Source organism: Pongo pygmaeus, chromosome 6 (genome assembly GCF_028885625.2).
Source record: "Pongo pygmaeus isolate AG05252 chromosome 6, NHGRI_mPonPyg2-v2.0_pri, whole genome shotgun sequence".
NCBI lineage: Eukaryota > Metazoa > Chordata > Mammalia > Primates > Hominidae > Pongo > Pongo pygmaeus.
This window is the reverse complement of record NC_072379.2, coordinates 14,320,082-14,337,325: the sequence shown is the minus strand read 5'-3', so window position 1 is coordinate 14,337,325 and position 17,244 is coordinate 14,320,082. Positions and strand designations below refer to the sequence as shown.

Genomic DNA, 17,244 nt, shown 5'->3' with positions numbered 1-17,244 from the left:
AAATTTACCCCAGCCTCAAGCAGCCTTGTTTAAAAAATTAAGGAAGGGCCTGTGATAAGCACTGCAAGTTAAACAGAAACAGGGGACTTAAGTGTGGAGTTTGTCACTCTATTTCTGGGAGGGGATGGGCTGCAGTGTGCAATGGGGCTGGCTGGTAAAGGGAGGACCAGGTGACAGCCAGCCACACTGTCCCAAGGATGAACCTGGCCCTGCTAGCATCATGCTGTAATCCCTGTGGATCAGAACTATGGATAATAGGGCCGGGTGCAGTGGCCCATGCCTGCAATCCCAGCACTTTGGGAGGCTGGGCGGACGGAGGTCGGCAGTTCGAGACCTCAGTCTGGCCAGCATGGTGAAACCCGTATCTACTAAAAATACAAAACACTAGCCAGGTGTGGTGGTGGGAGCCTGTAATCCCAGTTACACAGTCAGGAGGCTGAGGCAGGAGAATCGCTTGAACCCGGGAGGTGGAGGTTGCCGTGAGCTAAGATCGCACCACTGCACTCCAGCCTGGGCAACAGAGCGCAAGACACCATCTCAAAAACAAAACAAAACAAAAAACCCCCCAAAAACTATGGATAATAAAGCATGACAGACCTCAAGATGCCAAATGATTTTCTCCTCTGCTGTCATGCCCACAGAGTAACTTCTCCAAGGTCACACACTAAATATGGGCACAGGAACACTCATTCCTTATGTTCAATGACTTTTTCTCACTTCCACATGCTATCAACAGAAGGAGGAGTGCTCCAGGGGGCTGACCTTAGCGGAAGGAACGGCAGGCTCTCCACCGATCCCATTCTTACCCTGGACCAGGTCTCACCTGCGGCTTGGGGAAGTCACAGAAAGACAAGTTTCGTACAACCCCAGACCTTTTCTTTTGGCAGTCAACAATTGGTCACATTGCACATTTCAAGGTTACAGAGGAGGCCCAGCGTACACATGCGGGGCAGGAGCAGATAAATCTTGCTCGGGGCTTTACAATAAAGCTACAGCGAGTGTTCCAGAAGTTGACCACATCTGGAAGCAAGAAGACAGACTCTGGAAGAAGCACCCTAGAGACTCCAGGAACCCCTTCACTCCTGGGCTTTCGGGACTCTACAGCGTGGAGCCTCTTTCTCAGACATCGAAAGGCCTCCTTTTCTGGACCACAGTGGAGCGATGTGCAGGTCATCGGCTAAGCTGGGCGGGTCGGGGAGGGCAGGGGGAGTACAGTTCCTTCGGATCCCAGCAGAGGTAGACTATCAATGGCCAAGGGTTCAGAGGCAGGAAAAAAGGCCGTTTTTGGGGAGTTGGCTAAGGACACTTCCCTTCCCTCCTCTCTCCGATTAAATATAAAAGCCAATGATGATGAAGATTGAAAAGATGAGGAAAATAGCAGCCGTGTCTCGGGTCTCCTCCCAGCGGAGGCCTTTCAGGGACCGATACTCCTGCCGTTTGCGAAGGGCCTCCCGCCGGGCCCTCAGGCGCCGTTCCCGCTCCAGTTGTTCCCCGTAGTGGGCCTGGTAGAAGGCGTCAAAGTTGAACATCGTGCGCTTGGCGCCGGGGGAGGCCCGAGAACCGTCGTGGGTCCGAGAGGTGGGCGGCGGGGTACGCGGCGAGCCGGGGTCGGGTGCGGGCGTCCTGGAGGGCCGGACGCCAGGTCCGCGCAGGTCCTCGTCGCTGAGCAGGCCGCGATCATACTTGCGACGGAGGGTGGCACTGCCCAGCACCACGTAGGCCTGGGAGATGCGCGTGAAGCGCTCGGCGGCCTCCGCGCTTCCGGAGTTGCGGTCCGGGTGGTAGAGAAAGCACTGACGGTAGTAAGCCGCCTTGATTTGGGCCTGCGTGGCTGTGGAGGGGACGCCGAGCAGATCATACAGCGCCGTGCGCGAATACGAGCAGTCGCCCTGGGAATAAGTCCTCGCTCCTAGGCCCAGGCTGGGTGCAGAATTTTGTGGAAAGCCACGGGTCTGCAGGAACCTCCACGGTAACAGCCGGGGCCACCATCGCCAGAGCATGGCTCCCATCTTGAATTGGTTCGGCAGGCGGTGCAAGAGAAACCGGCCAATGAGAGGAGTCGGTTGGTCGCCCTGTGGCCAGTCACGTAAAGGGGGGCGGGGCGGTCGTGGGGGTGGAGCATGCGTATTACTAAGCGGTCGCCGGGCTGATGACATAAAAGCCGGGTGCCGGCAGACGCCAGTCGCAGGCGTGCTGCTGAGGCGTGAGAATGGCGTATCGCGGCCGGCGTCCGGAGCATGGCGGACCCCCAGAGCTGGTAAGTCCCGGGGCCCGCGGACACCCCTCTTCCCACTTCTGCGGCCACCGCGTCTGAATTATTCCTCTACCTGCCATTTATTTTTCTCTTTTTCGCAGTTTTATGACGAGACAGAAGCCCGGAAATACGTTCGCAAGTGAGGGGAGCCCGAGTACTGCGGGGCGTCCGGGGGTCGGGAAGCGGCAAGTTGCCCCGGTTCCTGGCGTTGCCCGGAAAGCCCGTAGAATTTGGGGGTGCGGGGAGGGAAGGACCCGGGTGGATGCCATTTCTGTCTCTGGTAAATCAACTTTAAATTGCCGACCTCTCTGGGCCTCGGTACCTCAGCGTTGAGGTAGGGGTGATCGCGCTTGCCTTCCGTGGGTGGTTTTCAAAGTCGAATGTGACAACTTGTTCTAAGCATGTGGTAAAAGCGGCGCTGGGCGGTGGGTACGGGCGAGGGGTCATTCCTGGTGGGGGGAAGGAAGTAATGGCTGCAGGATGCTTATCGTGGCGCCTTGTTGCCAATAAATTTCCAAGACAGCCGTTGGTGTATTATTGTCTGAATTTCATAGAGGGTAGTTTGTATAACTACTGAGTTGTAGCCAGGTGGGGGTGGCTCACGCCTGTAATCTCAGCAATCCCAGCACTTTGGGAGGCTGAGGCGGGAGGATCGCTTGAGCTCAGGGGTTGGAGACCAGCCTGGGCAACGTAGCGAGCCCCCGTCTCCGCAAATAATAAAAAAATTAGCCGGATGTGGTGGCTCCCCTCGGCCTTTCCAGTAGCTGGGACCACAGGCGCGCGCCACTACGCCTGGCTTATTTTTTTTTATTTTTTGTAGCGATGGGGTCTCGCTGTGTTGCCCAAGGTGGTCCAAGCTCAAGGCTCAAGCGATCCTCCCGCCTTCGTCTCCCGAACTGTTGGGATTGCAGGTGTGAGCCACCGCACCTCGAGTCTTAAAAAAAAAAAAAAAAAAAAGGGGGGGGGTGTGGGGGCGGGGGGAGGCTGGCGCGGTGTCTCACGCCTGTAATCCCAACACTTTGGGTGGCCGAGGCGGGCGGATCACCTGAGGGCAGGAGTTCGAGACCAGCCTGGCCAACATGGCAAAACCCCGGCTCTGCTAAAAATAGAAAAAATTAGCCGGGCGCGATGGCGGGTTTCTGTAATCCCAGCTACTCGGGAGGCTGAGGCAGGAGAATAGCTTGAACCCGGGAGGAGGAGGTTGCAGTGAGCCGACATCACGGCACTGCACTCCAGCCTGGGCGACAGAGCAAGCCTTTGTTTCAAAAAAAAAAAAAAAAAAAAGATACTTTGTGGTTTTTCCATGCTCTCTCACTGAGAGACTAGCCCTATTTCAGTAAATGGTTACTGGCCGGGCCCTATGGCTCATGCCAGTAATCCCAGCCCTTTGGGAGGCCGAGGCGGACGGATCGCCTGAGGTCAGGAATTCCGAGACCAACCTGGCCAACATGGTGAAATCCCGTCTCTACTGAAAATACAAATATTAGCCGGGCCTACGGGAGGCTGAGGCAGGAGAATCGCTTGAACCTGAGAGGCAGAGGTTGCAGTGAGCTGCGATCGCACCACTGCACTCCAGCCTTGGCGACAGAGTGAGACCCTGACTCAATAAATAAATAAATAGCTATTGGATACTGTTTCTTTTTTTTAGGGACAGGGTCTGTCTGTTGCCCAGGCTGGAGTGCCATGGCTTGATCCCTGCCGACTGCAGCCTCAAGCCATCCTCCCCAGTAGCCAGAACTAGAGGCACTCGCCACCACACCGGCTGAAATAGCTTGATAATTTTTTGTGCGTGTGAGACAGGGTCTCATTCTATCGCCCAGGCCGAAGTGCTGCAGTGGCTGCAACCTCGCCTCCCAGGTAGTTGGAACTACAGGCGCGCCTCCTCACGCCCGGCTAGTTTGTGTAATTTTTTTGTAGAGAGGGAGTTTTGCTATGTTGCCCAGGGATCTGGTAAGTTGCTCACGGGATCCACCCGCCTTGGCTTCCCAAAGTACTGGGATTATAGGCGTGAGCCACCAGGCCCGGTCCTTGCTGATGACTTTTTATGTCGATTATATGTTGGAGTGATATTTTGAACATATTGAGTTAATGGAAATTCATTATTAAATATATGGAGTTAAAAATATGACTCCAGAGGCCGGGCGCGGTGGCTCACGCCTGTAATCCCAGCATTTTGGGAGGCCGAGGCGGGTGGATCACAAGGTCAGGAAATCGAGAAATCCTGGCTAACATGGTGAAACCCCGTCTCTACTAAAAATGCAAAAAAAATTAGCCGGGCGTGGCGGCGGGCGCCTGTAGTCCCAGCTGCTGGGGAAGCTGAGGCAGGAGAATGGCATGTTAACCCGGGAGGCGGAGCTTGCAGTGAGCCGAGATCACGCCACTGCACTCCAGCCTGGGCGACAACAGAGCAAGACTCTGTCTCAAAAAAAAAAAAAATAGGACTCCAGTTTCTTTTACCTGTTTCTTTAAGTTTCTTCTTGACTGGCTATTGGGAAGTCATACGTGGCTCACATTCTGTTTCTCAGGGACAGTGCTGCTGTAGGTTTTTGTGCATTGTTGATCCTTCTAGATGAGAGAAACCATGGAGAATAATTCTTGCAGAAAATGTTTTCAGCAAGGGCTAGAGCAGCCCAGCCTAATAGAGTTGCAGATCCCAGTGGTTGTTTATTACTAGCTAAGTGATTTGCTTTTACACATCTGCTTGGCAGCTGGTGCAGTGATAATTTGTTACCACAAAATAACATGGTCCTGAATTACATGGAATTTTTGGGGTCACATTCAAATGGTTGAATTTGTTGATCCCAACTTAGAAGGGGTCAGAAAAGAGTACCTCGGGATGATTGATCCTTTTTTTTGTTTGTTTTTAACTTGGCTTTTTGTTTTTTGTTTTTTGTTTTTTGGTCTGAGGGAAGTATTCACCCAGAACTCCTTTACCATGTCCACTTGTGTTTCTGCCTTCCCAGCTCACGGATGATTGATATCCAGACCAGGATGGCTGGGCGAGCATTGGAGCTTCTTTATCTGCCAGAGAATAAGCCCTGTTACCTGCTGGATATTGGGTGAGATTCTGGGGCCTGGTTCAGATTGTCTAAGGTGGTGAAGTGTCTTTGCAAACTGACCCTGAGTGTCTGGTCGTGTCTTCCAGCTGTGGCACTGGGCTGAGTGGAGGTTATCTGTCAGATGAAGGGCACTATTGGGTGGGCCTGGATATCAGCCCTGCCATGCTGGGTAAGTATGTCCTGTCTGGCACCAGGGTGGGTTACCCTGATGGGTGTGGAGAAGCCACAGGTATTGTCTCTTTCTCTGACTGCCTTTTCTCTAATGTAGATGAGGCCGTGGACCGAGAGATAGAGGGAGACCTGCTGCTGGGGGATATGGGCCAGGGCATCCCATTCAAGCCAGGCACATTTGATGGTTGCATCAGGTGAGGGTCTTCAATTCCTGCTTATATTTATTTAGAGACAGGGTCTCACTCTGTCACTTAGGCTCTAGTGCAGTGTCTGTGATTATGGCTCACACTGCAGCCTCCACCTCCTGGGGTCAGGTGATCTACCCACCTCAGTCTCCTAAGTAGCTGGGACTACAGGCCCACACCACCATACCTAGCTAATTTTTTTTTTTTTGAGATGGAGTCTTGCTCTGTCACCAGGCTGGAGTGCAGTGGTGCGATCTTGGCTCACTGCAACCTCCACCTCCCAGGCTCAAGTGATTCTCCTGCCTCAGCCTCCCAAGTAGCTGAGATTACAGGAGCGCGCCACCACACCCAACTAATTTTTGTATTTTTAGTGGAGGTGAGGTTTCACCATGTTGGTCGGGATGGTTTCAATCTCTTGACCTTGTGATCCACCCTCCTCGGCCTCCCAAAGTGCTGGGATTACAGGTGTGAGCCACCGTGCACAGCCTAACTTTTTTTTGTATTTGTTGTAGAGATGGGTTTTTGCCATGTTGCGCAGGCGATCCACCCACCTGGGCCTCCCAAAATGCTGGGATTACAGGTGTGAGCCACCCTGGCCTCTTTCTTCCTGCTTTTAGTCCTGCAGGCCAGTGCCTCCCAAACCTGGCTGTGCAGCAGACTCACGCAGATATTTACAAATACACATCCCGTGGGATTTTCAGATTTACAAGGTTAGAGCAAGGCCCAAGAGTGTATTTTTTTTGGATTCTGAAACTTCGCAGTCTGGACAACACGGTGAAACCCAGCCTCTACTAAAAAGCCAGACATGTTTTTTTTTTGTTTTTTTTGTTTTTTTTTTTTGAGATGGAGGCTCTCTCTGTCGCCCAGGCTGGAGTGCAGTGGCGGGATCTCGGCTCACTGCAAGCTCCGCCTCCCTGGTTCAAGCCATTCACCTGCCTCAGCCTCCCGAGTACTTGGGACTGCAGGCGCCCACCACCACGCCTGGCTAATTTTTTTGTATTTTTAGTAGAGATGGGGTTTCACGATGTTAGCCAGGATGGTCTTGATCTCCTGACCTCATGATCTGCCCGCTTTGGCCTCCCAAAGTGCTGGGATTACAGGCATGAGCCACCGCGCCCAGCCTAAAAAGCCAGACATGGTGGTGGCCACCTGTAGTCCCAGCTAGCTACTCAGGAAGCTGAGGCAGGAGAATTGCTTGAACCCGGGAGGCGGAGGTTGCAGTGAGCCGAGACCACGCCACTGCACTTCCAGCCTGGGTGCTACTATTGCGATTATTTTGCATTGCCGGGTTCAGGCACCACTGGTACAGATTCTATGTCAGCTTTGTATGTCTGGTGGGGGAGGGGAGGTGGTCTTTTAGCCTTTAGCGGCCATTTTATGGGCCCCAGCCATCTTGTGGGCCCCAGCAGCCATCTTACTTTATTTGCCAACAGATAACTGGTGGAGAGCGTCTGGGCTTGCTCTGATCTCTTTAGCGCTTCACAGTCCTTTCTCTGTAATCAGAGTCGGGTTAAATATCCGCATAGCACTTTGATAACAGATCTTAGAACGTTAAAATTGATTAAGTTTTTCTTAGGCTGCTGTGATCAGTTCTGTTTAGTTTTTGGTGTGGTGTGGGAGTGAAGGTGAGAAAATAGGGGAGGAAGTTACAAATCATTACTTGCAGGGGAGACTTCCTTTGGTTACCCTAAGTTGAGTGGTGGGGATGTGAAGTGGGGAGCCAGGTGAGAGGTAAAAATTCAGATTAGACCATTTTCCTTTTACATCTGGGAACAAGACCCAGGGGGGTTGGGGAATAATTTCAAGGGTAGCAGATGCTTTTTGGTAATGGTCAGATGAGGTGTTTTAAGCTGTGAAAAACTGAAGGCCAGCAGTATGGTCTGTGTGTTTCGGAAGGGGATGGTCAGTTTTGTTTGTCTTCGGGGAGAGGTGAGGTGGTATAGCAAACTGTTTTTTTGGAGACAGTCTCACTGTATTGCCCAGACTGGAGTGCAGTGGCATGATCTCGGCTCACTGCAATCTCCGCCTCCTGGGTTCAAGCGATTCTCCTGCCTTAGCCTCCCGAGTAGCTGGGATTACAGGTGCTCACCACCATGCTTGGCTAATTTTTGTATTAGCCAAGTGTATGGGATTTCACCATGTTGGCCAGGCTGGTCTTGAACTCCTGACTTCGTGAACTGCCCGCCTCAGCCTTCCAAAGTGTTGGGATTACAGGCGTGAGCCACCGCACCCGGCCCAGACTTTTTTTTTTTTTTAAACATTTGCTACATGTAAGGCGTACAAGGTGCTGTGGAGTACAGGGAAATCAAACAGTCTCTGTGTGTAAGACTCTCCACGGTTTATTAGGTGCTTTAGGACATGGACCAGGCAACTGAATATAAGGGCATGAGTGGTGTGTGCCCTAGGGAGTCGTGGGGCTGCTAGAGCACAGGAAAGCCTTGGGTGGAGGGGCTGTGCCTTGAAGGCTGGGAGGAATTTGGGTAGTCAAGAAGAGGGTTTCTGAGTGAGGGAACAGTGGGCAGAGGCACAGACGCCAGTGGGAAAGGGGTCTGAGATGAGAGGGATGAACGAGAGATTCCACAGAAGATGGGGTTGAGTGTGGTTGGTTCCTAGAAGGCGCTTAAGTGTGTCCTAAGAAGTTTGGGCTTGATGGAGTAGATGATGGGAAGTTGGCAGGTGATGGGATCAGATGTGTGTTTAAGGAAGGTGATTTTCAGGTGGAAGAGGAGAGGGAGTTAGGTGGAAGCATTTGAGCTGGTAGCACTGAGCATTGGTGGGGGGAAGTGAAAGTTGGGAGAGGCTGTGGGACAAGCCAATGGGGTGGAGGTAGGGCTCTGTGTGTGTACAGCAGGGCGGAGGGGAAGGGCAGAAAGGAAGACATAGTGACTGCTTGAGGTTTTATTTATTTATTTTTTGAGATGGAGTCTTGCTCTGTTGTCCAGGCTGGAGTGCAGTGACTGCAACCTCTGCCTCCCAGTTTCAAGTGATTCTTCTGCCTCAGCCACCTGAGCAGCTGGTATTAAAGGCACATGCCACCAAGCCCAGCTAATTTTTGTATTTTTAGTAGAGACGGGGTTTCACCGTGTTGGTCAGGCTGGTCTCGAACTCGTGACCTCAAGTGATCCACCCATCTCAGCCTCCCAAAATGCTGGGATTACAGGTGTGAGCCAATGCGCCCGGCCGCTTGAGGTTTTAAATCTGGGGGCTGTGAAGACACTTAACAGGTAGAGTGGAAGGGAGTGATTTAGGAGGAAGGGTGATGGGATGGGATGGCTGTGTGTGTGTGAATAGTCTAAAGCCTGTTTCCTTGGATTGGAGGAAGGGAACAAGGAGGGGTGTGTGGGCAGACAGCCTTGACACGGAGGACTTTTCAACTCGAGATGCAGATGGAAACAAGGTGGAGGAAAGGTTTCTTGGGACTAAGGGACATGAATGCTGTCCTTCTGTATGTCCTATTTTTCCAGTGTTGTAGAGTCATGACCTGCAGTGGACCTGCACTTTTTTTGTCTTTAAATTTTTAAATTTAAAAATGCGTGAAGTAGAGATGGGGTCTTGCTATGTTGTCCAGGCTGGTTTGAACTCCCGGCCTTAGGCAATTCTGTCTTGGCCTCAGAAAGTGCTGGGATTATAGGGCGTGAACCACTGTACGTGGCCTCAACCTGCACTTTCTAAGAAGGGAAGCTGTGGGAGGAGGGGTTTCTCTTGGAGATCCAGGACGGATGATGTCAAGAGGCTTGAAGTGGTTGGGGGAGCAATGTGGATTGCTCCCTTGCCTGACTAGGTCCCTTCCTTTTTAGCATTTCTGCTGTGCAGTGGCTCTGTAATGCTAACAAGAAGTCTGAAAACCCTGCCAAGCGCCTGTACTGCTTTTTTGCTTCTCTTTTTTCTGTTCTCGTGAGTATAAGATCTTCTCCCCATCTGGGTTAGCTGCCTGTCCCTCCCTAGCCCTGCAGGTAGAGTGAGGAAATTGAGATGTCCCATGATGGGTAAGCTACTCATATGGGACCGCATGGGGTGGCAGGACCTTACTGTGGTTACTTCTGTCCAGGTCCTCATCCTAAATGGAAGTTCAAGCTCAGTGGACTGATATACTCTAATCAAACCCAGAAGTCACTGATACCAAAATCGGAGACCAATTTATTAACTTGTAATAGGGCCTACTTGTGTTGATCGGTATTCCTATGTCTATTACGCTGAGTTTTAATCAGAAGTTGGTTTTGGGGCATGGACTGAGCAGAGTGAGGACAGAGATGTCGTGTCCAGACCATCCAGAGGGGTACCTTCCAAAGTGCCCACATCCTTCTGACTCCTCACTTATCCCTCCTCCTAGTGCTGATCCTTTTCTTCGGATGGGGAACAGGATAGTTATTTACCGCAAAGAGAGCCTTTATTAGCTTTGTCTTCTAATTAGTGATGTTAATTTCAGTTGTTCACTAGGATTAGATGATAGTCTGAGATTTTAAGTCCTAAAAATGAGTTCTTTTTAAATTTTGTTTTTTGAGACAGACTTTTGCTCTGTTGCCTGGGATGGTGTGCAGTGGTGTGATCGTAGCTCACTGCGCCCTCGAACTCCTGGGCTCAAGTGATCCTCCTGCCTCAGCTTCTCAAGTAGTTTGGACTACAGGCACACACCACCATGCCCGGCTAATTTTTTACTTTTTTTTTTTTTTTTAAGAGATGGGGTCTATGTATGTTGCCCAGGCTGGTGTTAAACTCCTGGCTTCAAGCAATCGTCCTGCATCAGCCTCCCAAAGTGATGGGATTATAGGCGTAAGCCACTGTGCCCAGCTTAAAAATGAGTCCGTTTTGAAGGATCTGAGTGATTTTTGCCTCCTTAGCCTGATCTAGCCCACCCCTAGTTTTGCTGGGGTGGACTGCTCCTGCCGATCTGGCCGCTGGTCTTTCCTGGGGTGAACTGCCCCTGCTGATCTGGCTGCTGGTCTTTCCTGGGGTGAACTGCCCCTGCTGATCTGGCGGCTGGTCTTTCCTGGGGTGGACTGCCCCTGCCGATCTGGCTGCTGGTCTTGTGTGTCACATGAGTTCTCCTCCTGGCACACTGGGTTAATATTTTAGTTTCGAGGGCCTTTGTGTTTCCTCTTCTCCCTGCTGGAAGGCTCTTCCCCTATACGTTTAAATAGCCAGCTCCTCACTCCATTCAAATCTCTGCTCAAGTATCCATCTGAAACAGGCCTTTTTGGAACCAAAAGTAAACTGAACTGAAAGGAAACTCTGTCACTTTGTCTAATTCCTCTTTTTGGAACAAAGAAAAAATTTGCTACTGTGAATTAGTTGCCTCCCCTACTAAAACGTGAGCTCCAAAGTTCAGGGTGATCTCTTTTGTTCATGTCTATCCCCAGCCCTAACAGTGCCTCACACATAATGGAAATTCAGGAAATACTCGGTGAATGAAGGAAGAGAGGGGTGTCCAGGCCCTAAGCTCATGCGGTCATTTGTAAGACAGTGATGTTCCTGTTTCTTTCAGGTCCGGGGATCCCGAGCTGTCCTGCAGCTGTACCCTGAGAACTCAGAGCAGGTGAGTCCCTCGGCTACTGGGTGTGCAGGGGAGTGGGGGGACTCAACAGGTAAGCTGTCCTGGGGAAGCGACAAAGAACCTTATGCAGATTGGCGGGAAAAGGAGGAAACATGCACCCTAGTGTGGCCCCTGATGGCACATTTGACGACCTGATATCCTAAGGGGGTGGCATCTGCGGAGGTGGGGTGGGATGCCTTCTCTTGGCAGATGACATGGTATTACAGATAAGGTGATGCGACTGATTTCCATAACCAAATAAGTAAATGCCATTTAGGAAGGGTGAGAGGGCACCGGACAGTTCTCCGTTGTGTGATGTATAATTAAGGAATGGCGGAGTAGGATGTAGATGTTGAAAGATAAGTGAAGAGCTGTCCCTGACTAATAACATGAATGAGTCTGGATTCCAATTGGTGGCCATCTCCTTCCTAAACTTGAGTGGGGAGCTGGGTCCCTGCACTGGAAAGTGAGAATGAGGGGAGTTGCTTTGTTCTGTAATTCTCCTGAGGGAGGTGTGGGCCATGCCAGATTCTAGCCTGTACTTTTCTCTATGTGGCTTACAGCGACCTTAAGTTCTCCCAGGCAGGATTCGTCCTGGAGCAGACTGGCTTCTGAAGGAGGGGAGGGAGGTGAAGCTGTCTGTTCCTCTCAACCTCCGCTGCCTGACCCACTGCCTTTCTTTCCTCAGTTGGAGCTGATCACAACCCAGGCCACAAAGGCAGGCTTCTCCGGTGGCATGGTGGTAGACTACCCTAACAGTGCCAAAGCAAAGAAGTGAGCACTGGGGGCCGGTGTGCTGCCTGGGCTGCAGGAGGGAGGGTAGTGGCATAGCCCTTTCAGGCCACTCAGTGGTGCAGAGGAGTGCTAGGGTGTGGGTCACCAGGGTCCAGGCAGGCGGAGGGGGGTGCGGGTGGGGGAGCTGAGGGCTTGTCTCCCTGTGGGGCTTTCTCCACCCAACCCTCACTTTGCACTTTCTCCTTTCAGATTCTACCTCTGCTTGTTTTCTGGGCCTTCAACCTTTATACCAGAGGTGAGGGACACTGGGTTTGCAGGCAGGCCTGTGTCTTTTGACTTCCAGGCAGTGGGGCTCAGCTTACAGAGCCTGCTGGGAGAACACTGGTGGGGAAGCAGGGCCCAGCCCCAGAGTGCAGACCCTGGAGTGCTCACATCCTCTGGAATCTGGAGGCAGAGACCTCTGCTCTTCAGGTCCCAGAAAGGCATGTCAGTTCCTTCTCGTGGGACTGGAACTTGTCCCTGTCAGAAGGGTCAGGCCTGGGTGCCCGGGCTTCTGGAGTGGGGCAGATGGTTTGAGAACTCTCCAGGGTGACCTGAGTGCACTTTGGTTCCTGCAGGGGCTGAGTGAAAATCAGGATGAAGATGAACCCAGGGAGTCTGTGTTCACCAATGAGAGGTAAAGCAACTGCTGAAGCCTGCCCCGGCTGCAGCAGGGGCTGCCACATTTGTTAGACGTGGACTTTCTCTCTGCCCTCACCCAAGCCTCTCAGGTCACATGCAGCAGGGACACCAAGGTGACGGTAGAAACATCAGGCCCCATTTGGACTGTGCCTGTTTGGGGCTAGGGGTTTGGGGTCCTGGATGTCTGCGCGCAGCCGTGCAGCCTGGACTCCCTTTGTGAGCCCACACGTGCCCCTTCCCCTTGCCACGCCTGGCAGGCTGTCTCCTTCCTTCCTGATGCTGCCCTCCACTTGCATCCGGGACCCTCTCCCTTGGGTGCTGTGTGGCTCTCCCTTCCTTCCTGCGTCCTCATCTTGACTCTCCTGGGTCACTCCTGTCGGCACACAGACATGCTGCACAATTTCTCCTATTCTAGAAAAGTTCCTCCCTTAACCCCATAACAACAACTAACCACCCCGTTGTTGCTTCCTTTCATAGCAGAACTCAGACCTGCCTCTTCTTCCCCTCCTGCCATTCTCTCAATCCACTTCTCAGGCTGACAGTTCTGTCTCATCACAAATTGTTCTTGTCAGCTCCACCACCAATTTCCGTCAAGCCACATCTGGTCACTTCGACTTTTTTTCATGTCCTTAACGTGCCTGCTCAGTAGGGTCAAAGACAGCAGTGCGCTCGCTCCTTGACGCTTCCTTCACTTGGACTTCCACCCACTGTCGTGGTTTCCCCAGCCTTCCTGGCTGCTCCTCACTCCACTGCTGCTTCCTCCTCGAGTGCTGGGCCCAGCCTGGATTGGATCCCTTCTCTATCTGTGGTGCTGTCAATGCCAGCCGGAAGGTCCTAACTCCCAAATGTGTATCTTCAGTCTCTTGCCACCTGGGGTTTCCCAATGCCTCCTCAGTGTCTACTATACCTGGAGTTTCCACGGGTAGTCTCTCTCTGTTACCCAGGCTAGAGTGCAGTGGTGGAATCTTAGCTCACTGCAGCCTTGAACTCCTGGGCTCAAATGATCCTCCTGCTGCAGCCTCCCAAGTAGCTGAGACTACAGGTGCATGCCACCATGCCTGGTTAATTTTTAAAGTTTTTGGTAGAGATGCGGTCTTGCCATGTTGTTCAGGCTGATCTTGAACTCCTGGCCTCAAGCGATCCCCCTGTTTCGGCCTCCCAAAGTTCTGGGATGACTGATGTGAGCCACCATGCCTGGCCATCCTCCATTCTTTTTTTTTTTTTTTTGAGATGGAGTCTCACTCTTTCCCCCCGGGCTGGAGTGCGGTGGCTTGATCTCGGCTCACTGCAACCTTTGCCTCCTGGATTCCAGCGATTCTCCTGCCTCAGCCTCCCAAGTAGCTGGGATTGCAGGTGCCCGCCCAGCTAATTTTTTGTGTTTTTAGTAGAGACAGTGTTTCACCATGTTGGCCAGGCTGTTCTCAAACTCCTGACCTTGTGATTCGCCCGCCTCGGCCTCCCAAAGTGCTGGAATTACAGGTGTGAGCCACTGCGCCCGGCCTCATTCTCCATTCTTTACCATTCTTGATCATTCCTGTCTTTCCCTACATTTTACATCTTGTCAGCCTGTCATTGAGCCCTGCTGTCCGTCCCTCAGTGTGTATCCCCGTGCTGACCCTCCCTGCTTCCAACGAGTCTAATCCAGCACTGCCCCTAGCCTGGATTGCTGAACAGCTGCCTGTGTTGTCTCCCTGCCTTTGCAGTCTTTGCCTCTTTCAGATTATTTTCTGCATAGCAGCAAGACTGGTCTTTTTCTTTTTTTCTAAAATGTAAGTTGTATCTTGTCATTGCTCTTTCAGTGTCTTCATTGCAGTTCCGCTCCCCGCTCATGTTGATTTTCCTTAACACCCTTCACTGCTCTAAGTCATACATACCAGTTGACTTGGTTATTATTTGTATCTCCAGCTAGAGTGAAAACTTGGTGAGGACTGGTATTATATCCCTGACATTAAAAATAGTGTCTTGTTAGTAAAAAGTGCTCAATATTTTTCTGAATGAATAATTGATTATAAGGTAGTGAAGAGGGAGGTTATTTCTGAGTTCCGGTTGACATGAGGGAAAGGTCTTAAGACCTTTAAGACATTTAAGAGGAAAAATGAGCCCCAAATGCATGTGTTTGGAAGGCCCACAGCTGGGCACAGCCATGCATGTTCCTCGTGTCCACCATAGGTTTATGCTGCCTGACCCCTTGGGTCTTTGCTCATTTCCCTTAGTTTCCCTAGTCCATTCCCCATGGGGAGCTGGGACCCTTCTGGATGACCTCTTCTCTGAGGTGCCCATCTTGTGCTCCCAGGGAGCACTCCCATCTCCTCCCTCCCAGGGGAAGTACACATTGCCTTATCTTCATGCGTCTTAGGATCCCTCTTGTCCTTACACTGGTGTCTTCAAACGACATGTCCTAAAAGTAAACGTGGGTAAGTTGAATGACCTGAGCATCCATTCCTCAGCTATTTGAAAAGCAGGGGTAGTGCCACCCATCTTGGCAGTGTGTCGAGGGTGCCCAGCATGTACCTTGCCATCCCTCGTTCTGTAGGCTCGCACTTCCAGTTCCTCAGATGAGATAGAGGGCAGGGAGGAGCTTCTCCCGTTACTGTCACCTCAGTCTAACCACATTCAGGACACTTGTTTATTTTAAATAAACAGGTGAATTAAGAAAAAGTTTTTTAAGCCTTTACCTAATCAGTCTCCAGGCTCTCTTTTTGGCCTGTCCCTCCCTTCCTCCTGGCCGCCTCCCTCCCATGCCTCTCCTGTGCCTCCTGCAGGGCTGGGCCCCCACTTCTCTTGGGACCTGTGCTTTGGGGCACTCCCCGTCTTCACCTCCTTCCTTTAGCTCCGTTGATGGCTTTCCCCCTTGCTGCTTCTCCCATGGCTCACCTCTTGCCCCCGGTTCGCCACTCTGCCCTCACTTTGTCCTCCTTGTAGAATCTTGAGATGACGACTCCTGTGTCCCCAGCCCTGCTCTGCGGCTGCTCCTGCTTTGTGCTGGCCCATCAGGCTCAGGCATCCGAATGGCAGCTCCTTGGCTTGCCCTGTCTCTGGTTTCTACGGATGGTCACAGGGGTCTTCGGGGTTACCCCGCCCTCTTTCCTTCTTCCCTCACACCCCTCAGTCCTTCCTTTTCAGCCCCTCCTTTCCATCCCTGTCTTCCTGCCCCCAAGCTGTGGGACCCTAAGCTCCTGCCGTGAACTGTCGACTGTGCTCTTGAAGTCTAGGTGATGATGTGTCATTGCACTGGTAGAAAGCGGCCTGCTTACTGCTGCTTAGCTGCTTCCCGAAGAGGGAACAGACTGCTCGCTGGCGTTTAGGTCTCCATGCCCGGCCCAGCCCTCTCCTCCTCTGCCCACCCAGCAACCTGTGTGGCCGGGTGGATGTTATCGGGAAGGAGAGTGTCCAGAGTGGGGACTTGTGTTATAGGGAAGGTGGAGCATTTGAGAGAAGGGGCATCCGAGGCCACCAGACTCAGAGTAAGCTTGCCATGGATTCACATGGGGGCCAGTCGGGCAGCCCCATCCATCAGCTGTCCATCAGCTCAGAGCTGTGTCTCCGCCACAGGTTCCCATCAAGGATGTCGAGGCGGGGAATGGTGAGGAAGAGTCGGGCATGGGTGCTGGAGAAGAAGGAGAGGCACAGGCGCCAGGGCAGGTGAGTGCCAGCTTGGGAGCTGGCAGGGTAGGTGGGGGGTGGATGACTATTGCCATGAAGAGCTTCCCTGCATTTGAAGGGTCCAGGGCTGCTTTGATCTTTTTTTCTGAGACTGTCCTATTCCTTTTCTGCACAGGGAAGTCAGACCTGACACCCAGTACACCGGCCGCAAGCGCAAGCCCCGCTTCTAAGTCACCATGCGATTCTGGAAAGGCACTTGCCTCTGCACTTTTCTATATTGTTCAGCTGACAAAATAGTATTTTAGAAAAGTTCTAAAAGTTCTAAAAATGTTTTCTGCAGTTAAAAAAAATTCTCTGGGCCGGGCGTGGTGGCTCATGCCTGTAATCCCAGCACCTTGGGAGGCTGAGGTGGGAGGATCATTTGAGGCCAGGAGTTTGAGACCTGCCTGGGCAACATAATGAAACTTCCTTTCTAGGGAGGAAAAAAAAGAAAAAGCTCTGAGAGCATCTTTTGTTTAAAGGCAAGAAATAAAATTTCCTTTTGTGGAGCTCTGGCATCTCCCAGCTCTGTGATTCTCACCAAACTCCAGTTCCTCCTGGTGGGCTACTGCTCGACTCCCCAGGCAGGAATCAGGTTTAAAAAAACTTAGATGAAAGCATTCTTTCCATTTGCAAGGAACAGAGTCCTTTAATTTGGGGCTTATATATAACTGTATCGTAATCACACCAAGCAAAGTTCGGAAGAGGGCCCGCATGAAATGTGTTCGTGGTGCCTGCTGGCCAGTTCATTTTCCCTTCCTGTGAAGGCCTTGCCAGTCCAGCAGCCCCAGCCTGAACTGTGGCACTGAGTTGCACGGTCAGCTGCCCACCAGCCCAGTGCTTGGATGTCTTGGGCTGATCTCTTGTCCCGTCACTAATGGTTGGAAAGGGAAGGTCTTGCTCTGGGGTGGTGTGGGACTGTCCAGCAGGCTGTGATAGGAGAGGAGGTGTAATGGTTGCTTGAGCCTTTCGGTCCATGTGGGAAGA

General features: G+C 52.0%; 2 protein-coding genes across 6 annotated transcripts; one reads left to right on the top strand and one right to left on the bottom strand.

Annotated features, from left to right (window-relative positions):
* Window positions 1-854: 854 nt before the first annotated feature.
* On the bottom strand, window positions 855-2,156 carry DNAJC30 (DnaJ heat shock protein family (Hsp40) member C30). The gene has a single exon (XM_054493791.2). The coding sequence runs from the start codon at window positions 2,154-2,156 to the stop codon at window positions 1,329-1,331; it is 828 nt and encodes a 275-aa protein (XP_054349766.1). The 3' UTR covers window positions 855-1,328.
* BUD23 (BUD23 rRNA methyltransferase and ribosome maturation factor) lies at window positions 1,014-16,766 on the top strand. Of its 5 annotated transcripts, XM_063668272.1 has the most exons (13): window positions 1,014-2,257; window positions 2,356-2,393; window positions 3,075-3,165; window positions 5,218-5,313; window positions 5,400-5,482; window positions 5,582-5,678; window positions 9,467-9,563; window positions 11,152-11,202; window positions 11,888-11,973; window positions 12,184-12,229; window positions 12,552-12,610; window positions 16,168-16,257; window positions 16,394-16,766. In XM_063668272.1, the coding sequence occupies exons 1-13, from the start codon at window positions 2,238-2,240 to the stop codon at window positions 16,446-16,448; spliced, it is 909 nt and encodes a 302-aa protein (XP_063524342.1). In that variant the 5' UTR covers window positions 1,014-2,237; the 3' UTR covers window positions 16,449-16,766. The 5 variants fall into 5 exon arrangements, with proteins under 5 accessions (XP_063524342.1, XP_063524344.1, XP_054349765.1 ...); XM_054493788.2 differs by lacking the exon at window positions 3,075-3,165 and having other exon boundaries at window positions 2,159-2,257; XM_063668274.1 differs by lacking the exons at window positions 11,888-11,973; window positions 12,184-12,229.
* Window positions 16,767-17,244: the final 478 nt, after the last annotated feature.